General features: G+C 45.9%; 1 protein-coding gene and 1 long non-coding RNA gene across 17 annotated transcripts in view; one reads left to right on the forward strand and one right to left on the reverse strand.

Annotated features, from left to right (window-relative positions):
- Positions 1–3,695: 3,695 nt before the first annotated feature.
- LOC142600307 (uncharacterized) lies at positions 3,696–14,316 on the reverse strand. Its single transcript, XR_012833710.1, has 4 exons — positions 14,011–14,316; positions 12,203–12,313; positions 10,681–10,902; positions 3,696–10,344 (listed from the first exon to the last, which is right to left on the reverse strand). It is a non-coding gene; the product is annotated as an uncharacterized LOC142600307 (long non-coding RNA).
- A 154-nt stretch (positions 14,317–14,470) lies between these two features.
- MTSS1 (MTSS I-BAR domain containing 1) overlaps positions 14,471–24,496 on the forward strand; it is a 127,638-nt gene continuing 117,612 nt past the window's right edge. For all 16 annotated transcript variants that reach the window (XM_075743339.1, XM_075743344.1, XM_075743354.1 and 13 more), the window contains exon 1: positions 14,471–15,224. In XM_075743339.1, coding sequence (XP_075599454.1) covers positions 15,153–15,224 — 72 coding nt within the window. In that variant the 5' untranslated portion in view covers positions 14,471–15,152. The remainder of the gene's footprint in view (positions 15,225–24,496) is intronic.

A 24,496-nucleotide genomic window follows, 5' to 3' on the forward strand; every position in this document is an offset into this window, starting at 1 on the left:
GCGTGGGGTCCCTCTCACAGGAGACAGTCCTTCACGACCTGCTCCAACGTGAGTCCTTCCCATGGGCTACAGTCCTTCATGAACTGCTCCAGCGTGGTCTCTCCCATGGGGTGCAGACCTTCAGGAGCAAACTGCTCCAGCGTGGGTCCCCCACGGGGTCACAAGTCCTGCCAGCAACCTGCGCTGGCGTGGGCTCCTCTTTCCATGGGGCCACAGGTCCTGCCTGGAGCTTGCTCCAGCATGGGCTTCCCACGGGGTCACAGCCTCCTTCAGGTGCCTCCACCTGCTCCGGCGTGGGGTCCTCCATGGGCTGCAGGTGGAATCTCTACACCCCCTCATCCTTCCTCCATGGGCTGCAGGGGGACAGCCTGCTTCACCATGGTCTTCACCATGGGCTGCAGGGGGATCTCTGCTCCGGCACCTGGAGCACCTCCTGCCCCTCCTTCTGCACTGACCTTGGTGTCTGCAGAGTTTCTTACATCTTCTCACTCCTCTCTCTGGCTACAAAAGCTCTCTAACTGTTTTTTTTTCCCTTCTTAAATATGTTATCACAGAGGCGCTGATTGGCTTGGCCTTGGCCAGCGGCGGGTCCATCTTGGAGCCGGCTGGCATTGGCTCTGTCAGACACAGGGGAAGCTTCTGGCAGCTTCTCACAGAAGCCACCCCTGTAGCCTCCCCCGCTACCAAAACCTTGCCATGCAAACCCAATACACTTGGCCGGGTCTCTTTGATTTGACAATCTACAGCCAGGCTGTCCACAGCTGAACTATGTGAAATAAAAGCAATTTTTCTTATTTTGGTGAAAGACATTTACTATTTCGGTTACATGTGAGTGGTTGCATTCTGGGAAAATGTGGCAGCTGGAGTTTCAGGAGATGTTTTGCCAAGACATTACTGCTTGGAAAAAAGCTGCTTGCAGCAGTGCACCTTTCAGTCCTCTTTTTTTAATTTTTTTTTTTTTTTTCAGGAAATCATCATTCCCACAGCTTGGGGAAGGAGGGAGAACTGCATTCGTAAGACCTGCAAGGAGAGCCGCTGCTCCCAGCAAGCTACTGCAAGTACATTGCAGCAAGCAAGGAGCAGCGCTGTCTGTCACCGAGACCAGAACCCACCAGCCAGCTGATGGTGGTTTCCTGCTTCTGGGACAGGCTAGAGCAATTGGTTTGTAATCCGATTGAATTTTGGCCAGAACACAACCCGGGAGACTCGCTGCTGAACCATTTCACTTGGACAGCTGGCAACAATTTGTGGACTGCAGGAACGCCTGCTGAGCTTTCCCCGCAGAGGTGGTGGATACAGGCTTTCGCAGGGCTTGCCAAAGTGAGAGACACCTGCTCCTGCCTCCCCGCTCCCACCTGGAGGTAAAAGCCTCAGTGTCTCTCGAGGCAGAAATTTTCCGATCACTTGTGAAATGAATGAGGGAGCTCCCAGCATATAAATCATCCCTCTTTCTTCCTTCCTTCTCTATTTTGACCATTGCAAAAAAGTATTTGATTAAAGTCTGCTTTAGTTTCAAGGACCAAGTTGAGCCGAGAGGTTCTTGCTCCAGGTCAGTGTATGGAAAAGACATTACAACAATTAAATCAATGCAGTGCCATATCTACAAAATCCTTATTATCCGATTTCACATACAATATGCTATTATCACAGCAGCCAATTCCCCCCCCCCCCCCCCCCAGCAATGGAAGTGGGAGATTTGCCGCTAGCATCAGTAAAGTGCACTGAATCCTGAAGAAGTAAAATAGCAACCTGGCAGAACAAGGCTCAGCCATTACATAGACTGAGATGGTATAAATAACCACCCACATCTTGAAAAATAAATGCTCCAAAAGCTCTGTTTTATTGGGATATCAGAGAGACAAGCTGACATAGTGTTTCAAAGAGCTTATGGTGCAGCAGCCATGCATGTAACGTGCCCTCCATGTACGGTCCACGTGGGAGCAGGGGCACCAGCTTTCATACAACAGCGTGGCACAGATGCATTGCAAACCACCGTTCCTCCTTGGCATGCTCAGCTTCTTGCCTGTGACGGAGGGATGGGACAGGGAAGGAAAGCAAGTCCAACGAGGGATCGCAGTGGGAGAGAAATAACAAAATCTGGAAGCATATTTCCTATTTGTTCTTTGGTACCACTATCTCAGATTGCATTGGCAATCAATGCATGATTAATGCAAGGGAATAATATTATGCTCCTTGTAAAATTACTTCATCTAGCTGCATTTAAGTAAATTCATAAATAGAAATGGGGGAATGGAATATATTTATTGCACTGGCCCTGATAAATATTTTAAATGGACTGCTTGACATCTTTGCATTTACTTTATTACTTGGAAAGCTCAGTACCTTTAAGAGCAAAGTTGCTGAATTCAACTGAAAGTTCAACTCTTGGCAGGTGACAGACAAACCAGCTCACTGGCTTCTCATATTACCTTATTTTTAATCCACTGGTGCCACTGCAGTGCTCTGCAGTGTACTTTTCATTTTTTCTACAAAAATAAAACATCTACATTTTTCAGTGAGCTATTCTAATTCAATAATTTGAATACAAAAGCTTCTAATAGCAGGCTCTCCCTCAAAAAAAAAAAAAATCCCAAATGTAGTCTGGACTGTCAAACCATAGGTGCCTACTCAAAGCATCCTACAGCCTCTAGCCCCGTATCTCTGCTCACACCACGCTGTCTGCTGTTGTGGCCTCGGCAAGATGGGCCTTGCAACGTGCACTGAGAGGTGGGGACAGCAAGTCAGTTCTCCACTCCAGGAGCCCTGTGTGGGAAAGATGGAAACAAAAGATCCAACTGGTCTGTCCTGGGGCAAGTTCCAGCCCAGTTTGATCCCGCTCAGCTGAAATGCAGCTGTGTGGCATGGGGGGGTGAAGCCTTCCCCCACAGCAGCAGGGTGTGGTGGGTTGACCCTGCCTGGGGGCCAGGTGCCCACCAGAGCCGCTCTGTCACTGTCCATCCTTCACTAGACAGGGGAGAAAAGGTGTAACAAAGCGCTTGTGGGTCGAGATAAGGACAGGGAGAGATCACTCACTAATTATCGTCATGAGCAAAACAGACTGAACTTAGAGAGGGAATTCATCTAATTTATTAGTAAGCAAAACAGAGTAGAGGAATGAGAAATAAAATCAACTCTTAAAACACCTCCCCCCACCCCTCCCATCTTCCCGGGCTCAACTTCACTCCCGGCTTCAACCTCCTCCCCCCTCAGCGGCACAGGGGGACGGGGAATGGGGGTTACGGTCAGTTCATCACGCGGTGTTTCTGCCGCTTCTTCATCCTCAGGGGGAGGACTCCTCTCATCGTTCCCCTGCTCCAGCGTGGGGTCCCTCTCACAGGAGACAGTCCTTCACGGCCTTCTCCAACGTGAGTCTCCTCCAGGGGGTGCAGACCTTCAGGAGCAAACTGCTCCAGCGTGGGTCCCCCACGGGGTCACAAGTCCTGCCAGCAACCTGCGCTGGCGTGGGCTCCTCTTTCCATGGGGCCACATGTCCTGCCTGGAGCTTGCTCCAGCCTGGGCTTCCCATGGGGTCACAACCTCCTTCAGGTGCCTACACCTGCTCCGGCGTGGGGTCCTCCACGGGCTGCAGGTGGAATCTCTACACCCCCTCATCCTTCCTCCATGGGCTGCAGGGGGACAGTCTGCTTCACCATGGTCTTCACCACGGGCTGCAGGGGGATCTCTGCTCTGGTGCCTGGAGCACCTCCTGCCCCTCCTTCTGCACTGACCTTGGTGTCTGCAGAGTTTCTTACATCTTCTCACTCCTCTCTCTGGCTGCAAAAGCTCTCTCTAACTTATTTTTTTCCCTTCTTAAATATGTTATCACAGAGGTGCTGATTGGCTTGGCCTTGGCCAGCGGCGGGTCCATCTTGGAGCCGGCTGGCATTGGCTCTGTCAGACACAGGGGAAGCTTCTAGCAGCTTCTCACAGAAGCCACCCCTGTAGCCCCCCTCACCACCAAAGCCTTGCCACACAAACCCAATACACAGGACATCAAAATTTTAGAACATTGTGTCTTCTGTCACCTGACAATCTTAGCAAAAGTCAGCCCGGCACTGGCTTTCAATGCTGCTGGTCTTCTGATGAAGTCCAGCCCCTGTCCCTAACAACAGAAATGCTCTGAAGTCTTCAGGGAGTGGGAAACCATCTTGTACACACTTGTTCCGTGGGAAGCTCTTCTCAACACCCAGTCCTGCTGCCACCCAGCTTCCCCATCAGTCCTTCTTCCCACCCAGCCTCATCACTCAGACTTCACCGGGGGGTTGAGAATTTGGCCCTGGCAAGACCGTGGATGTAAAAGAATAATCCCTTTTAATCAGAGGTTAGTGAGGAAGGAAAAAGAAGTAGCATGGGGTGAAAATGGAGCTGACAGCTCCCCAGACCAGCCCCTTGTCACAGTCACTCCATCAGCAAGAGCACTTCTGAAAACAGTTATTTTTATCACCTCAGGAAGAAAAGCATCCCCCATAGAGCGCAGGGCAGGGCTGTCAGACCTCACCTCCTTTTTGCTTCCCCCTTCTTTAGGGACAATGTCTCCTGAATTCAAGGAATCCCTCGCTTCTCTGAAGACGCCAGTCTTTACAGGATTTTTTTTTTTTTAATTCTAAGACATTATCAGGCTCCAATGTTTTATTTTTATATATCTTGGAATAAAGATGCATTGTTTCCCCTTGCTTCTGCGTTATTCACCTTACCCTGCAAATCCTGCCGAGTGAATTACGACGTTTATTGCTCTGCCTTGCAGTATTTTCTTCCCACTTATCTGAACAATCTGCAAGCAAACCTGTTGGTAATGGCTTCTCCTCCTGTCATACAAGGCTGAACAACCAGAGGGACTGTTTGCACAGTCTCACCGAATGCCAAGCCAAAACCACATCCTCCATCCCACTGGACAGATGCCACCAAAGCTCTGGTGCAGCATACAGGGTGGCCAGTCCCTCTGAGGCTGCAGGAGCCTTGTAATGAAGATAGGAAGCCAAAGGATGGAGTTTGGGGATATTAGTCCAAATGATTGACTTTAGGCTGCATGAAAGCAGCGTGGAGGAGCAGAGAACCAAGCCTGTGGCTCTGCATGGTTCAGAGCAGAAAGGAGCACAGGAATTTTATTCAGACCAGTCTGTAGTGCACCAGGTTCAACCAAGGGGTCTCCAGGTCCAGGCAGCTTTTCTCCTTGAACTACCAAGGGAGGCAAGGCAGCGCAGTACCGCACTTCATCGTGCTGCAGGATGCCGTGTCTTCTCAAGGCCTCACACTGCCAAATGAAGCAAACAAGGAGGACAAAGTTTGCCTTCTGGGATGTTCTCCTGGTGCTGCCCCTGTAGCCCTCTACAGCAAGACCTCAAAGATGAACATTCCCCTTTCCTGGTAATCCCAGACGTACCTTTACAGTTGTTAATTTTTTTAAAGTAAAAATTAGATTTGCCAATCTAATTTGATTCTAGTGAAATTCTAGAGGCAATTAAGGGTTTGTGGGTTGGGTTTTTTTCATTTCCTATCTAGTACAGATCAGCAGCTACAAAGACACTTTCATACTATCAGCTGTACTTTCTCAAGCTGGACTGAGTGTCCTGTTAATAACACACCACCGGAGCACAACGTGGACATCTCAGATGGCTGCTGTCAGAGGTCCAGGCTCACCCTTGCTCTGGGCCTCCCTTTTTATCCAATAAATTGCTCTCCCCACTCTCTGTTGATGTACTATGGATGCAAGGAAAGGAGGGAACGGAGGTGGCACATTTCTCTTCTCTTGAGGACAGCATATGTTTGAAAAGTGGCAGGATTTCTGAGATAAAGCAACGTAACGAGATGGCAGGGAAGGGGAGCAGTAGGGGAAGATTAAGGCAACAGATTTCCCTGGGAAACTCTGTTTTCCAGAAAAATCATGGGAGGAAAATGCTGTTCTGATTAACATTAATTTGCCCCTCTTTTGTTTTTTATCTCCAAGGCAGGTTATAGGGCAGAGCAGAGACCAGGGAAATGGCAGCCTCGTCACTGAGCCAGCGCGGCAGCAGATGATGGAGTATCTAGGTCAGCGTGCAGCAATTCCTCACAGATGACTGAGATCTACAGAGCCGAAGGCCAGCCTTGGCGGTGGAGCCAAGTGCTCCTTTTGCAACTGATGGGCGTAAAATCTGCTCCCCCTTTCAAGTGGCATTGCAGGAGGGGACCCCGTACCGCAGCCTCCCTTGGTTGGAATGAACGCCCGTCGGCCCTGATCACCCATCCCTGCTCCGCTGGGAAATCAGCGTTGCCATGGGATTCGGACACAAAAGGCCAAAAGATGTGGATGTCAACCAAGTACCCAGATATCCGGGGAGGGTATTTTCAGCCCTAAAACCAAAACTGAGGTGGAAGCTCTCCTCTAAATAATGATGCTTTGCTTTCTCACACATGAGAGCAATGCCAAATGTTACCCAGAAATAATTTTTCTATTTTAAATGTCTTCACTTAGCTTTGAAGTTTGTTGCATTTTACACAGGTTTTAGGAAAAGCTCGTGCACTCAAGCACTTGTTTACTTTCTCCTAATATCTGACTTGGCCTAATGAAAGATATTACCTTTGCCGACAGCCTTAGTGTCCTCAGAGGAGATGATATAGCTTTGGAGATCAGCACATTGGGCATGCACAGATCATATATCACAGGATCTTTCTCCCTTTTCTTGCTGTGTCTCAACCCACTGGGACAAGAGCATGAAAGGATCAGTGCTTTCCCTGTATATCATCCCTGAGCATCAGTCAGACTGACAGCTGTCTCTCAAGATTTGCGCTAAACCCTGGGTCTTCTGTAGAGGTTGATTCACGCAGCCGTAGCCTTCAAAGTCAAAAGACACCGTTAGATCATCCTGTCGGGGAGCACAGGCCATCAAGATTTGTGCTAATTTGTGTTTCGTTAAAACATGTCCTTCAAAAAAAGACAGTCCACTCCTGATTTGACAGCTGCAGAAGAGGGAAGATCTGTTATTTCCCTGTACTGACAGAAGTTTAGAAACTCATTCATGAGGTTCATTCTCGGTTGTTGAAAGCACCAGGTGAATTTTCCTCATCTCGATTCCTGGCAGAAGAACACATCGAATTTTGTGCTTAGGACATAAACTGTGATGCCAACCACCTAACTAACTTGCGTTGCCACTAAAGATTTAAAGACATACTATAGATGAAGTGCCCTGTAATTCAGGATTTTGAGTAGGCATATTGAGAAAAGGACAGTGCCAGAAGAAATGTTTCTACAATAAAGGCAGCTGCTTCTGCATATGCTGAGAAAGGAGGGTAAGCTCAACACAAGGATTTTTGGGCAGGAGCTATCTGTTATTTGTATTTTGGATGATAGCTACCACATTATAGGTGTAAATCTAAGGATATTCACCCTAATACCGGTATGCTTTGTCTGAACTAGTCAGCCTAACACAGATCATTCCTTTGTTTCTGCCATAGCAGAACTTGCTAGAACAGCATTTTTTATGATGAACATTTCTCCTTAAATCCTCCATGTTCTGATGCTGGATAAATTCCTCTTCAAACTGGCATTATAGGGCAAAGAACAAAAAGATTGAGTAGAAAACAGTTAATTTAGCAAGCGCACAGTATTGTACTCTTTTTATGCGGACACATATAGAGGTACAGCATTTGATAGGATATAAGGAGTTCACACCAATCTCAGATCTGTCCGTGCATCCTTCCCTTGGTGCATAGAAATGACCCCGTAAGTTAAGTGCAGGGATGGTTGTGCACAGTCTGAGTGATGCAAATAGAGGCATGCTTTGAACAGCATATAATGCACATTTAGTTGTATTTATTTACTGGCTATGGTTAGAAACAGACGTGACTTTGCACTTCTTCAGACTGTAGACATGTTACATTGAGAAACTGTCTTTCCATCTCTAGCTCCTAGTATATAGGAATATACTCACTCAGGGCTAGCGGAAAGTAAGAAAGCAGGAAGGACCTCCTGTTATCTCTGTATGTTCTGCATCCTGCGAAAGTTGCACACATCTGCCTACTAAGAAGACCAAAAAAAGGCTATTATGTGACCCAGACAGGTTTACTCAGAGCCCAGTGCAGTCGGGAGTATTGCAATCCACATGGTAAAACTGGTACAAAATGTTACTAATCAAAGACTTGAAAAGAAGATAAAGGGGAGAGAGAACGAAACTGTTGTTACCCACTATTTTGACTGTTGAATCTGGACTATTCATAGTAACACACCAACTGGATCTATCCAATTGCAATAACGAGTGACAGCTGACTGCTTAACAATTAGGTTTTCCTTCCCCACCTCTGAAATTAAGGTCATAACCTTTTCTATTTACTTTTGGGATGTGGTAAATTAGAGCTTTGGCTTCATTACAAAAATTAATTAAAATAGTCACACAATGGCACCATTCATCGCTGTGCTTGTCCCTCCCTGCAGTATGTCCTCATGTCAGCTCTCTTTGGTTTTAGTCCCAAATTCCAGTACGTGCTAGTCTGCCTGTATTATTTGGATCAGTAGACTAGATTTTTTCTTTTTGTCCATCTTCTTTGGTTCATTGGAAGGGCTCCTCTTGTTTCTAATTCTTCTTCTTTTTTTTTTTTTTTTTTTAAACTGTACAGAGCAGGCTCTCAGCATGATCTTATCTCCCCAAAATGCTTTCTGGCCATGGAGTTTGCAGCAGAACTTTAACTTGGACTTACAGCAGAAACCTCTACCTGACAATTTCTCCCTACTGACATCTCAGGTGTCTAGGTCTGGAAAACAGGATTAATGTTCAAATTGTTTTCATCAGAATTTCAAACACTAAATATAACTAAAGAGATAGGAAAATAAAAAGCCCGACTATTCCACACTTACACAGAGTTGGAAGTCTGCCTATTGAAATAGGTTTTATTTTTTTTCTAAACCATTTCTTTGTGAATATAATGCTTGTTTTAAAAGCTGGATTTATGGACTGGCAAAAAATAATGTTTTCTTTCATAGGAGAAAGTGTTGCATTATGTTTCACATGACCGTGTCCTGAGGTGTTTCAACACGCTGAGTTCTGTGCGTACCAATAAATAGGGATCGCAGAGATTTCAGGAACAGTAACCTACTAAAAATTGTTGCTTGATGGGAAATGCAGAAGAACTCAGATCCATTTTATATCACAAAAGGAGAAATGGCCGACAAAGGCTTGGACTAATATACGTGCTGGAGATACAGCCCAACAGGCAACTTTGACATATACGTGTAATTATACTGAAGTCAAAGTTGATGTTGCTTTAAAGAGAACATGAACTATTTGCAGAAGTGACATCTATTGTTGGCTTTACTTCTTCAGAGCGTTTCAGGATGTATGTAACCGCAAGTATAAGCTGATTTTTTTTAACTTACTGCTTGTCTACACAGGTGCACTCAGGAAATTTTATCCAAATTAGTTTAGGGCGTGACTTGAAGATGCATCAGCTAAACAGCTTTAAAATGTGAAAGCGAAGCCAGTTTCTGTGGAATGAATGTGTCCATGCCAGAACGTGATACAAGGTAATGAAGCCGGTTTGAAAGAGGGTTCAGATCAACAGTGCTGGATATTTAAACCTGTGTTGGCTGTAGATGAGAAACAAGAAGGTATCTCCTCTGAATGAACATGGGGATGGTTATACAGGCTGCCCCTTCTTCATGAAACACAAAAGGCAGGGTCCTCTTCTGGGCTAAAAGAATCTTTCTTTGCAGGCTTAGTTTTCAAATGTCAGGTCCCTGTGTGACCCATCATATGGCTGCCTGAGCTTTGGTGACATGGGAGTCCATGGCTGAGCGGCGAGTGTGGAAATAGGCCATCGGTGCTACTGTGGCTTGCACAGGATGAAAGTGTCCACGTAACCTCAGCCATGGGAACCCCGCTGGCCATTTACTGAGGTTCATCATGCAAGAATTTTAAGAGTGATGACAGGAGCGTTGCTTGGAAGGAGGTGATAGACCTGAACGCCTTTTCTGAATCTGCCAGCCTGAGATGGCAGACGTGAGCAAGAACATTTCGCATTTCCACCACTGAAAAACGTGCCCTATCTGTAAAGCCTTTGATATAACATGCAAACCCCGATTCTCAGCTTTTGTGCCTTGTGCACAGAGTTAACTGGGGAAGGACTTTTTTTTCCAAGGTATTGGCGAGGGGGGGAAGTGGAAGACTAATTTAGTCCCTTAAAAATAAACATCTTGTCCTCTGTGTGCTCTGAATGAATGACATCCCGTGTTGGACTTTGCTGAAAATGTTTTGTTGGTGGTTTTTTTTCTTCTGAGAAAAGCTTACAGTCGAAAATGAGACCGCATTGATGTTTTGCTGCAGAGCTGTTGCCTGTAGGTAGGCTTTAGATGGAGCTGTTCTATGGAAATCAATCCTGGTAAAACAATAGCAGCTGTTATTTTTGCCAGCAAGCAGCAAGCAGAAACAATTGCAGGGGTACCCCCATTAGAGCAATGCTACTTGGTAATTTAAAAACAATTTGGGACATAAAAATAACCTGAATAAAGCTGGAGAACCACTACATTGTTATTTCTCATGTTCTGAAACCAGAGACTGTAAACACCTGCTCCCGACAGAAAGTGAATTCTCCCTCGCCAGGTCCCCACTTCCATGTATGACCAGTGAATAATTAAGCCTCTTCAGATATAATACAGATTTTTCACTAGTGATAAGGAGGGGTCACTATTTAATATTTGTAATGCTGGCTTACACGGATTCTGTTAGATTTGCTTCATTGTCCATGAATTCCTTTTGTGATCTTTCTGGCTGTGTTGCCTGCTGTCTTACCTCTCCACCCAATTAAGCATTGTAAAGCAAGCTCATCTGCTTTTATCGACAGAGCAGGATTGTACCTGGTGAGCACCTTGAGGACTGAAGGGAATCATGTCAAGGACTCCTTCTCTTGGAAGCTCTTGGACTCTATTTTCTCAATCTATAAAGAGGAAAATACCATCATCCTTCAAAATATAAATCATTATTAGAAAACCTCAAACAGGGACAGAATACTGGTTTCATTTTAAAAAAAGTACACATTTGTTTTTCAAGTTTAATATATTTTATGAAGGCTTGAGGATGAAAGATTCTGTGGCAATATAATGGAATATTATAATATTAATTTGCATCAATTTCTTAAAGAGATAATTCAATTAAATAGTTCAGCCTTTAGCAACCTATTTTTTTAAAATCATATCTCTTTTGAACTGTCAACCACTTGAAGGAACAGCCCTTGATTCTTTCTTGATTGTATGCTAGATGAGGCAATTTTTCCTTGGGGAATAACATTAGCTAAATTAGGAACACTATAATTTAAAGGTGATTAAGTACCTTTTGTGATTGTTGTTCTATGACTTCAATCTGATAACACTTAAGTGCATGTGTAATCTAGTCTTCCACGGGGCTACTCACATTCATAAGTGGGCTTAAATCTTTGTAAGATCAGGACCTAAATAAGCACCACAGTTAAATGTTTTACGGCAAATTGACAGAGTATATATTTGTCCTGATTGCAATGACATTTCACACTCGTGCTTGATGCAAAAACACTCAGAATGCTTTTAAAAATTGGGATTTTCATTTTACAGAAAGAGAAAGCAAGGCACAGGAATGTGAATGGATGCACTCTGGTCATAAGGCACGTCCGCTGGCAGACCTGGGAACAGGCTGCGGACTCCAGACCCTCACGGATTTGTGCCCTTGTTCACTCCGGCTGTACCTGGTGCCTTGGCGCTCAGCATGGGAGCAGAAGTAGGAACAATCCAGGCCAGCCAAAGTGACCAAGTCATTGCTCAACCTGCCCACTTATCTCTGCAGAAATTCTTTCTTAACCATCAGCCTTCTTGTGGTTTCAGTGGAATAGGCTTCTTGTCAGCAGAGCACCCAACGTGTTGAAGGATGTCAGAGCACGGGCTACTAGCGCACCGTTGACAAATTTTAAGGTTGAAGTCTGTTGGAGGTTGCCGAGTAAGGTCCACTCGGCCATCCCACCATCAAGAAGTGGTGCTGGCATTTGCCCATGCACCAGGATATTTTACAGAATGTCATCACTTGGTAATGAAACATTCCCCAGTAACGATGGCTCACGAGCACAGAAACAGCCTTTGCCTGCAATAAAGTTTTGCAACTAATGCTTGCAGGAAGCGATTTGCTAGGAATCAATCAAGCAGATCCCAGAAATAATGTGACAGATGGTAACCCGACATTACCGCAACATCACCAAACTACTTTTTACTCACACTTTAAACAACCATTTGGACTCAGGTCTTTAAACAAAACTGTTAACTCTCACTCTAGAGCTGCTTGAAGCTGAATTGTCATCCCGCAGAAAATTCTATCATTAGAAGTCACTAAAAGGCAGAATAAAATTACAAGTCTGAAATTTCCTTCAATGCAAAAGAAAAAAAAAATCAATTATCAAGACCCTGTTTTGATGCCTTTACGTTATATGCCCTTGCCTTAATTTTTATCTGTGTCATGCTATGAACAAACAAAAATTTTAAAATATCAAATTAACACAATCATTATTCTAAGTGATATATACAATGAAAATTTAACAAAATAGATTTTGAAATAAAAAATACTGGAAAGAACAAATATTTTTCTGTTTGCATTTTGATTTTTTGTCCTACGAATATAAAGTTTGTTGAAATCACCATGTCTCCATTTTTCAAGACTTAGCAGCTTCTGACAGAAAAATATGCCACCTGAACAGTTTTGATGATGTCTCCCTAGGTTGTGACCGGGCACACTCGAGTTACGGTGGTTTAGCAAGTTGCCTATCACAACCAGCAATGTGCACGGCTTCTCCTTTCACAATTGCAAGGTAAAACCCCATTCTCTTACATTCGATGTCTAATTTACGTGTTGTAATTTATCGAGGCTTGAAATCCTTCATTTTTCTCTTGTATGCCTGCATACTGTTTCATCACTGTAGGAAGACTTGTTGCTACAGAGCAGACAACCCTGATTTATTAACTAAAGCGTTAACGCAGTCGTTAAACAACAGCCTTTTCTTTCTAGGAGATTCTTCTCCCTGCCGTCCCATGCGCATCGCGCACTCTGCAACCTTTTACGTTGGAAATTCTCATTCCCAGAAAGGAGGTTAGCCAAAATACGGCTTGTGCTAAAACAAGGATCATCCCAGAAACAGAGCGGCTGAAGAAAGCAAAGTAGGCCACCAACTTTCCCTGCCGAATTGCTGGATGTGACTCTGTCCCAGGGGAACGCTGTCACGCTGGTTATGCGATGGCACCTGAAGCTCCGCGCGTGATGAGCAGGTGTCGTTATCACAAGCCGCTGGGGACGTTTTCTGGGCTGGTCTGTGGGAGCGAGGGTCACACAGAGCCACAAAAGGAATCTCTCGGTCAGACCTAGGGAGGGTGTTTCCTCCCTGCAGTGAAGTGGGAACAAGCAGAGGGGAAATTGCTGCGGCAGCCTGCGACGCCACGGCCCTGCTGGAGCCAGGGCACCTGTCCAGCCTTTTCCTTCAGTGCTAAATTAACACGGAGAACGTAACGCGCGATGTGAACGTACCTAGATACCGGTGGAAATGAAGCAAAATACACAGGCTCTTCTTCAGCAGTTTGTAGGATAAATTTTAGTAACTCAAACTTCTAACCTTCCCTCTCAGTCATGGCCGTGCACGTACCTGTGTGTGTATGTATATATGAAGACAGCCCCCTCCCTTACTTCAAGGTCTAAGGCTTATTCTTCCGTACTTACGTTTTCTGGTTCTACACGCGGCTCTCACCGAATCGCGTCGCAATGCGGCCTGTTTCCCCAGCGCGTCGCCAGGCCTGAGCTCCCCAAAACAGGCGGGCACGTGCTGGAGTCGCGGGGACCCTGGCGCATTTAGCGGACGGCGCTGAGGTCCCCAGGACAGGCACCCGCGGGAGCTTGCAGGACGCGGGTCACAGCCTGGCTGCACGTCTCGATACATCATTTTGAGCGTGACGTTTTGCAGTATTTGGCACAGTGGATGTGAAAAATGAATTACGTTTAAAATCCCACGTTTTATGTAATTTACCCTAAGACCCTTAAATACCGTCCTGCATTTGTGGGACAGGATGACTAAACGGCCCCACGTAATCCATGCCTGCAGCTACGCCAGGGTTCTAGCTGCCGTTGCTCGTCACTTTGCCGAGTACTTCCCGCTCGGGCGCTCTAAACCGGTGGGCTGAGGCAGATGTTTTTCACCAGAAACAGCCGAATTCGGGCTATTTCGGTGACCGTCCCCCCAGGAACGGCGTGCTCGCCGAGCGCTGAGGACGCCGCTTGCTCCGAGGGCCGGCCCCGGTTCCCGCCGGTAGCACGGCCTCGCGGCTGTATCGCGGCAGCGCGCGCCGGCAGAAGAGCGCGAACCCGCCGACCCAGCACACCGGGGCCAATCAGCGGCCGCGCTGGTGACGCGGCGGGGCGGGGCGGGGCGGGGCGTTCAGCGCGGGCGGGCGCAGGGCAGCGCGGGGCCGGGTCGGGCAGGGGGCGGGGGCGTCGGCGTCGCCGGCGGGGGAGCGGCTAGGCGGGCGGGCGGGCAGGTTTTTCCTGGAGAGGGCAGGCGGCGGGCCGGGTGCGTTACCTGCAGCCGGGTCCGTGGGGCTGGCAGAGACCCCCTAGGCTGCGCCCCGAGCAGCGGCTTAACGCGCAGTCGCATCTCTTTTTATACAGATAAATATATATTTTTTTTCCCCCCCTTATTTTTTTGGGGTGTGTGTGCGCGTCTGCCCAGCGCCGCGGAGCTGGCGGGCTGCGGGTTCCCGCTGCCCTGAGCGCACCGCCGTGCCGGGAGGCGCCGGTCGGGGCCGCCGCCGGGGCTCGGGCCGTTATGCGCAGAGATGGGTTTCGTGGCTGCCCGCGCGTGGGAGGGTAGTGCCCGCTCGGCGCTCAGTCCCCGGGTGCTCCTCGGCGCGGCGGGGAGGTGCGCGTAGGAGAGAGGCGCCAGGATTTCATTTTTTTCCTCATTTTTAAATTTTCAGAGGTGTAGGCAGATAGGGGTTCAGGTGTGTTGTTGTTGGGGGTTTTTTTTCCCCTTGTTGCCTACATCGGCTTGTTTGCTCCTCCCTCCCCCATTTTTTTAATTTTTTTTTTTTTTTTGCGTGAGGTTGGACACCGGGTAGTCGAGGGGTTTTTTTAGCTTAGTAGAGAAATTGCAGCAGTGTTTGCCTCCTCCAGTGTGCTCGAGCGAGGAAAATGGAGGCTGTGATAGAGAAGGAATGTAGTGCGCTCGGAGGGCTCTTCCAGACCATCATAAGCGACATGAAGGTAAGAGACTGAAGGGTCGGGGGGGGGGGGGGCAGGGGAGAGGAAACCTCTCCCCACCTGGCCCGGAGAAACTTGTGCACCGTGAGCTGCCGCCGCACCGGAGGGCGGTGGTGGTGGCGCGACCTCCCAGCCCACCCCGGCCCGGGGCTGCTGCTGCCGCCCGGACGCTGCCCGGCTGCCGGGTGCGTGTCCCCAGCCTGGCGAGGGGCTGCTCGTAAATCCTTCACCCCTGTGGCTGGGGGCTTACGAGTTGCCTGCAGGACACCATCTCTCCCTCCCTCCTTCCCTCTTTTCTCTGTCTCCCCTGCTCAAACATGCAAGCTGTTATCTTGCACCAGGGTCAGCGTTTTCCAAACCTGTCTCTTTTTTTTTTTTTTTTCATTTAATTTTATTTTTTCTCCTCCACTTTTTTGGGTTTTTTTTGGTTGGTTTGGGCTGTCAGATCACTAGCAGAATAAACGCAGCGAGGCAGGAGCGTCATGTGGAGGAGATGGGCACGGTGCATGTCAACCGTGGGGTGGGGCTGGAAAGGGCAATGTGGGGATTTCTGTGCCACGGAGAAAAAATTTCATCCTGGAGATGCTCAAAAGTTGATGCGTGCCTGGATTAAAATTGCTGCTCAGTCGGTTATGTGGTATTATTTTCGTACTATGTGTGCTTATGGAAGTGGTATTTGCTTCTTTCTGTGGATAAATGCAAAGGTCTCAAGTTGCCGGGTCTCCTCTCCATCAGCAACCAGAAATCGCAGGCTGTGCCGATCCCTCCTGCCAGAGGGTCCCTCTGAGAGGAGCACTCCCCATCTATCCTTGGCAGCCAAGGGCACTTCTGCAGGTTTTTCTTTGGATGAGTGGATGCCTCCCGCCCTTTGCTCATGGAAATAAATAGCGTAAAAGCCTTGCTATGTTCTGCCAGTCATGCCTCCCCCAAACCCCAGGGCTCGAGGCGCCCTGCCTCCGGCGCGCGGCTGTACTGCAGAATACTGCAGTGTTCCCCTGGACAAGGGCAGCTTGTCTTCCTCCTAGGGCTGGCTGGGAAGGATGCAGTTGTCAGGAGATGTTGAGGAAAGCGTTGGATAATGGGGGGACCGCCATAATTTAAAGGCAGCCACTGTGCTTCTCCTGGCCAAGGGCACGGGATTTCTTGGGGTGTTTTAATCGGTGCAGGGCCGATGAGCAGGGAGGGCTGCGGGAGAAAGAGCCACCAAGTAGTGGTGGTGGAGGAGGACGACGGGGTCTGCTTTAGGAGGGAGCCTGGCAGATGTGAATGGCTTCTAGTGTATTTTGGGGGGGACGGAGAAGCTGTTTGTGCTATAAGTTATTTTTTGGCGAGGGTTCATATGCGCTTTCCTCTCAAGAGATCTTAGGAGACGTTTAATTAAAAGCATGGCTTGTCAAGAGCAGGCGGATTGCAGAGAGGAGGGGGAGAGAGCGTGTGTGTGTGTTGGTGTGTGTATCTGTCAAGACAATGCTGCAGACCTGGTGGTGGTGTTCCTCAGGCTCTCAGCCCCCTTACATTTTTACTAACGACTGCACTTTAAGATAAAACAACAGCCCCCCCGAAAAGCAGGAAACGATCACAAATCCTGGAATCATTTTAGTGGGCTGTGCAGGGAATGCACAGGAGATGTTCTGTTGCAGATGAAGCACAGGTTTGGGTTTCAGCACAGAGGGACACTAAATATGTTTATTCTCTGCTTCTTTCTATAAGTGAAGCATTTGCTATTCCTTGCTCTTAAGCAAATGGGCCTCTGCTATGTGGATTTATTTTTTTCTTTTCCTTACATATTGTTACTTGTATGGGAATGCTGCTCATCAGAAACATGTTGACATGAGCTTATGGAGATGGGCACAGGTGTGAATATTTTTTTCTTAATCCTCCATAGTAGTGGAACCTGTTTTGTGAACTGGCAATTACCAGGGGGGAGAGGTTTGGAAGGAATCACAGCAGATCTCGAGCAGCGTGGTGGTTGTTACGGTTAAAAAACCCTCCTCATTTATTTAGCATGAGTAGAACTGAACCTGTAGTTCAGTTGGATGCAGCTAATGCTGTATGGCTGCTGAGATGCACTAGGATTCTTTGTGAATTGTGCACAAAGGATCATGACAATTTCTAAGAAAAAGTAGCTATTTTTGACAGCTAATCATACCTTCAGTAGTAAAGTGAAAAATAGCATTTTAAGTGCTGTTTCACGTAGTCAGGTCTGTGTGGGCAGGCTTCTGGCAGAATCTTGGAGACATTGTGTAGGGGTCTGCCCACACATACCTAAGTGCACTATCTGTGCCTATTTCTCATCGCAGGCTGTGATCAAGGCCTCACATGCCCTGCAGTGCTGAGGGATTTGCTGCAGCATCTGCCTTTTTTTTTTTTTTTTTAACTAAATAATTTGCAGGTTCTTTTTATCATATGTATTGCCATGCCTTAAACATAGTTGTAAAGATGGTAGGGTTAATCAACAGCATATTAAAATGACTCTGAAGTCTTGCCAGTGGATGCAGATGGGTGCTGCAGCCAAGGTGATGAAGATACAGTACGTGTGGACTGATTTTTCTCTTTGTTCACACCAGCACAGAACTAGCTCAGGTGTACCTGTTGTTAATTTTGAGCTCTCCTTGATCTCGACAAGGTTACAGAAACTGGTATTACAATCTGGAGTAATGTGATTGTTTCCATTTGTCTCCGTACTGTGTTAACTTTAAAACTTAATGAGGGCAATATATGCCAGCGTGACTAACGCATCCCAATTTTTGACAGCAAGATTATCTCTTGCTGGCTGAGGTGTCTTGAACTGCCTTTAATATTTTCTCCAGAAACCACAAATCTATCTCCATCCTCCACCAAAAATAATTTTGTGGTTAATACTCAACAAAACAAGCTCCAAAATAACGTGACATAAAGCTAAGTGATTTAGAGAAATGATGTTATTGAGTTAAATATAATAAACATGCCATTTATACAGCACTCTAATGTACAGCTGGAACTTCAGTCTCCTGACAAGGGAAGTCCATGTCTCCTGTGCAAAACAAGGGTCATGTTTTTTGAGTACTGTGTGCTATACATGGTGACAGGGTTGTTCATGGAAAGTCCACAATGGGAATTACGTGCTAGAATTGGGCTTCGATGCTTTGAGATTGCAAGATCAGATTAAAAAAATCATAAAGGTGGGAAAAAGTCTGCCCATCCCATCATTAAGTTGGGTCCATTGTCACAGCCCTGGTGTTTCCTATGATACGTCACTGAATACGTGGTACTTACAATTTGTTATACTCTTATGCAAGATCTTTTTCAAAGCAATCAAAGTTTATAAAAGCAAAAATAAAACATGCACGTCCCCTCAGAGGAGTAGTTTTGTGTGCCACATGCAAACGCTGTGCAGTTTCTCTTTGAACGCGGCGTACTTTCTGTAGCTCCCTGTGGGAAGGGAGTATTTGATCTGAATGGCTTGTAACTCATTTCTGGCAATTGAGAAAAGAAACGCTGTAATGTGCTGTTAATTTCAATATTTCTCGTAGTGCAAAGCAAATCAGTGCAGGTAATTTTTGGGAGGGCCTGTGGCGGATGGTTTTTAAAAGATCTCGTCCTCTCAGGCAGAGCAGATTCTCTTTAATGCTGCTTTTCCTTCAGTGTCTTGATTTTACCTTCCTTTTAATTGCATTGTTCTCTGCTATCCTGAAGGAAAAAGGAAAACAAGAAAACACCTTTGAAAACATTGAAATTGGCAGTGTTTGTAGCTCGTCACTTGCTTGATGATGGTTCTTTTCCTTTTTGCATGTTCTTTGTCTTGCCTCATCTGCCAGCATGTGTTTTGGCAGGGCAGGGGCTTGCTGTATGGGTACAGCACCCGACACTCTTGAGGTCGGCATGGAGGGAAGATGAATTAAGAGCAGTTGGACAACACAGGTTGTTTGTGACTTTGTTTATACCGAGTGGGAGGTTTTTACTAAATATGTATGGATCTGGTGCAGATTACCAATTGGTCTCGCTCATCTCCCTGCATGTGAGGGATGTGCAAGTATGGGGGGGAGTGCAAACATCATCCTGTTGGGGGGGGGGGGGAAGGCTCCCAAAGGAGGAATGAAATTTTAGAAAATTTTAGCATTTCTTTTGTTTTAAATGTGTGTGTCTTATTTATAGCTGTTTAGCTGAAAACTCAGTAAAATCAACAATAACCTCTACTTTAATACTATAAAGGAGGTGAACTCTTCCCTTCACCCCATTGCTGCTGCTGGAACTCTTGGACGAGAGAGTGGTTGGTGCACCTTTGCTTTCAGCCATGCAAAGCTCTTGGTCAAAGACGTGAACATATGGGCATGAGAAACATTTATGGTTTTGCAACGTCTTATCTCCTGTTAGGAAGTGACCGGTGAGAAGCAGCATTTTAATCTTGCTTTTTGTGGAAGATGGAGCCAGGGGTGGCCACATCAAGGATTAAAAGCCATTTGTTAAGTAGGCTTGATTTACTCGTGAGGGATGGCCTTGTGCTGTTCATGCAAATAATATAAACTGAGTGGAAAAAGAGTGTTTGTTGGAACAAATAGAAATGCTGAGACAGTTACTACGGCAAGTCCATCTGTAGGTTCTCTGCACTTGTGTTAATCCAAGGGAAAACCCACGTGCATCAGAGAATCTGGGCCAATTTGTTTTACCCTGCCATGTTTTGATACGGCAGCTCTTCTGCAGCTGTGCTTTATTTGAAGCTTAAGATCTCTGTGGAGATTAGGAATGTTCAGTTCAATGATTTTAAGGTCTAGTTTCCATCCAGCTGTTGGGAATGATAACTATTGTAGGGAGAAACAGATGTTTCACGTGCAACAGACAGGTGAAGTCTTGGAGAGAAAAGGGCATCTGTGTCCTCCCTTTTCCACGTGTGCTGTGTTGCACTGGCATGTCCCTTGCATGACAGTCTTTAGGGCAGCTGATCTATTCCAAACCTAGCGAATCAACATTTCATCTCCTTCCCCAAAAAGCATGAAATGAGTTCATTTCTGCTCTGTGCAGCTTTTCTTCCTTTTTTTTTTTTTTTTCTTAAAGGCTTGACCCAAGCCAAAGGCATTTTGGGCTTAGCTGCCTCCCAACAACCTGCTTGCCCAAATGGTTGGTTTGTGTACACTGAAATTCCTTGCCTTTTCCAAGCAGCTGCAGTATCTTTCTGTAAACATCTCGGAGGAGGAGGGATTGACGTGCAGCGAAGGCTGACTGATGGTGCAGGAAGAGCCGCTGCATGCCTGCTTAAATACCGGCGTTCACGCAACAGGGCATAGCTGTGAATGCACTCAAAAATCATTTATTTTTAGGGACACGTTCTTTCTTGATCCAAATACTCTTGTGTGAGTGTTGACAATTCATATAATTGCTGAACATTCGCTACGTAAGTGTGTACGAGGCTGGCTTATTCTGTGGCATAGCCAGGGCAAGGATTTTTAATGTCTTTTAAGAGTATGCCTTTTGGATCTGGCATGACGCCAAGAGCTGCATAATAGGGTTTGCGAGGTTGTAAGTGTGGAAGGAGTTGTGCAGCGCTGCATGAAACACAATTGACTGAGCAAATGTTGGAGGACAAGAAGTCTGTGTAATTACAGGCTTGGCGCTGGTTAATACTAACAGGGTGATAGCCAGGAGAGTTTGCTGCTTCCTTCCTCAGTTCTGACTGTGCAGGAGCTATATGAAAATCTTCAATATAAAATGCTTGAAAAACACCAAAATTTTTTTTTTCTAGCTTTTTTCTTTTTTTCAAAGCACAGAAGTTGCTACAGTTGATGGACTATTCCTGTGAATCTGTAAATAGCATCTTCTGCTTAACAGCCTGTGTGTTTTCAGCTTCTGAAAAACATTTTTAAGGTTCATGGTCTACCCAGAGACAGTACGTCTTGACGATGAGTGGAAAGCCTGAGGGCAGAGAGCAAAAAAGGTTTTTGGTCTGCTTCAGAACATGCAAAGATTATGGAATCATGGAATGGTTTGGATTGGAAGAGACCTCAAAGACCATCTAGCTCCAACCCTCCTGCCATGGGCAGAGACACCCTCCACTAAACCAGGTTGCCCAAAGCCCCATCCAGCCTGACCTTGAACACTTCCAGGGAGGGGGCATCCACAGCTTCTCTGGGTGACCTGTGCCAGTACCTCACCACCTTCATAATGAAGAAGGTTCTTCCTTATATCTAATCTAAATCTACCCTCTTTTAGTTTAAACCCATTACCCCTTGTCCTATCACTACCTGCCCTTGTAAACAGTCCCTCTCCAGATTTCTTGTATGTCTCCTTCAGGTATTAGAAGGCTGAAGTAGGGGTACAGAGGGGTTTGGGTTAGTACCACAAAGAGGCTAGTATAGAAATGCATTTCCCTCTTGAAGTGTCTGTTTTCCAATTCAAAATTATGTCTGCCTTGATGCTGTAAGGTACCAAGCACTGCCTTGTTCACTGGCATCTGTGCTGACCTTTAAGGATGTTGATTGACTTCTTCCTGCAGGACTGAGAGACAGCTTTGAATGCTGAGATGTTTGGAAGGATGGGAGACAAAATGTCTGGTAGATTTGTGGTTAAGACCTTAGCAGCTTTCATCTTCAAAGTGCTCTGTGTATGACTTAGCACCAAAGAATGGCTCCCATTTTTCAGAAAGGCAAGCTATGGCTGCAGGTCCAGTGGCTTCTGCTCCTCTCCCCTAGGACAAGAAGGAATTGAATGCATCTGGAGCACAGAGTTAATGAGGGGATGGTTTTTAAGCTTCCAGTATAATACATGTTTCTATCCACACGTACACACCACTTTGTTGCTGCTTAAGACGTATTGCTGCTCCCCCCCCTGTTATAACCCAGTGTTTGCATGCAGAAGAGATGACATCTACAAATGACCGATAGCTCTCAACACGAGTGTCTTGAACTCCTATTTTGTAACTGAAATTACAGGACATCTCAGTTTCTTAGTGGAGAAGTCTGACTGGAGCATCTTAACCATAGGCTGATAGATCATGAAGAATCTGGCCATCTGTCTTTTGAGGCTGTGTGTGAGCTCTGTATTTTTCACTCTTCTGGTCAACAACCGTAAGTGTTGTGTAGTTAATTTTAATTCTAGGATGCTAGTGTACAAACATCATTTGACAAATCACCTCAGATATTTTTAAAAAGAACACTTGCAGGAATGAACTTTTGTTGGTGTGCGCAATGCTAGCAATGAGTGTGTAACTAGAGATACTTGGTTCATGGTACAAAAAGGTTCAGATTTGGTCCCATTTTTGACTTCCACAAACTGCCACCATGCTTCTTGCCCAAGCCTGAGATTTTTTTTGCCACATAAGTCACCTGTGCTTTGCAATGTCTCCCTTTGTGTAGTGGCTTAATTTGGCATTTTTTTTGTTAATAAAACTTTACTTATGATGAGATGCCTCCTAACAAAATCGTCCATGAGCAAACCTTGTGGATGCTCGTTCCCCATGAGCAATCCGTCTGTCTAACTTGGAGCTTGACAGTGATTATTTCTCTTTTCATGAGTGAAATGGAGAGAAAGTAGCCCGTAGTTGCACTTCATTGTCTGGTAAGAGCCAAAGTTCATAAAGCCCTAAACTTTGCTACCTGGTTACTGCCTTTTCACTACTGAGATACTTCTGTGGTCAACTCATTCCACAGCTTGTCAGTACTTTGGCAATAGATAATGCCACTTCTTGGGTCCTGGAGATTGTTTTGGCTGCTTGTGTGATGGAGATTGTGCTGAGATCAAGCAATGGATGCTCAGAAATGAAGGTTTCCCCTTGCTTGGGAAGATATGATGAGACCCCAGTGGTGTTGGTGGCATTACCAACACAGGGCTATTGGCTTGAGGCTGTCCTGTGTTGGCATTAACTTGAATGAGTGCCTCCTGATATTTTAATTATCTGTGTTTTGATCGAGCTGAAATATTGTGGGTTTAGAAAATAACTGCCAAGTATGCACAGTGGCCACTTAATGATTGAGTGGATGAAAGGCAGTATTGATGAGTCTCTGAGGAGAAATCTGCTATTCAGGCTTGCAAACTTGTTTAGACCTGCAGGGAAGAATGTGGAACTAAACGCTTCCTCTGGAAGACTACTTAATGTCCAGCTTTTTTAATGTAGCACGGGATAAAACGTCTCTAGAAGCTGTGGCTAGTTGTTCCCCACCCTGCGCCTTGTGAATAACTTCCTGTGTTTAGAGAGGGAGAGACTGTATATTTATGCATGATGTATTTTCTCACAGTATAACTTTTGTTTGCAAATTACCCAATCTTGGATTTAAACCACAAAGTGGCTGCTTTGGAGCCGAGTTTCTTCGTTGTACAAACTATGAAACTGGGCTGTGTACGGTACAGATTTGACGTGGGCCTCCTTGCTGCGTCTGTAGGGACCACGAGTTGGGCTGTAAGCCAGGATGCTGTGCAGCTACCAAGGGAGGGTGAGTTTTCACAGGTCTTTGCTGTACTATGGACTGAAGTCACAACCATGGGGCAACTGGTATCCTCCACTGGGCATGTTTAAAAATGGGTTAGTGTGGTGCAGGCTTTATTATAATACAAATTAAAGACTCTAGAGCTCCAACAACAGAATGGTACCAGACTTAGGTTCCCTCTCCCTTTAAATGGTTAGTGAGGTCTGAAAAAATGCCTGTGTTCTTGCAAAGAAGTGTTGCATTTCAGTGCTCAGGGAACTGGGCATTCCTTAGAGTTCTTCAGGTGGGTTTGGGAATGTAGAAATAACTGATATCTATGTGTTTTTTCTCCCTGTGGAGTGATTACCCTTTGCTGGACTTTCCTGATTGGGTTTTAGTCTTGACTTTCTCAAGATACTGGGCCATTATCTGTTTTTCTCAATGTCCTAATGCTCTGTTTAGACTGAAAACCAAACAGTTTTGAAAATATTAAACAAGTGGTTCTGTGATGCATAGAAGAAATATCTAGTTGACAGGTTTTTTTAATAGCATACGAGATGTCTTCAGTAGTGTTTTGTTGCATAATTTGCAATGTTGTGATAATGTATCACCTTGTGAAAGCAAAGCTTGGCATGCCTATTTATACTGTGCACGCTGAGGGAAACTCGTTTCTAACCCTGCTGTTCCCTAAACAAGTGGCAGAAATAATTGAAATAGATGTATGAGTACAAGACTTTGATTTTAATTGCCCCTGCTTTCTTCCTTGAAGGGTAGTTACAGGTTAAGTGACATCTTAATCTGATCTTTGACATGATTTTACTTTCACTTGCATGCACTGTAATCTCTTAAACCTTGAGTTTGTACCTGTCTCTTCCTCCATTCAGTAACGCGTGTGTTCAGCTC

Source organism: Balearica regulorum, chromosome 2 (genome assembly GCF_011004875.1).
Source record: "Balearica regulorum gibbericeps isolate bBalReg1 chromosome 2, bBalReg1.pri, whole genome shotgun sequence".
NCBI lineage: Eukaryota > Metazoa > Chordata > Aves > Gruiformes > Gruidae > Balearica > Balearica regulorum.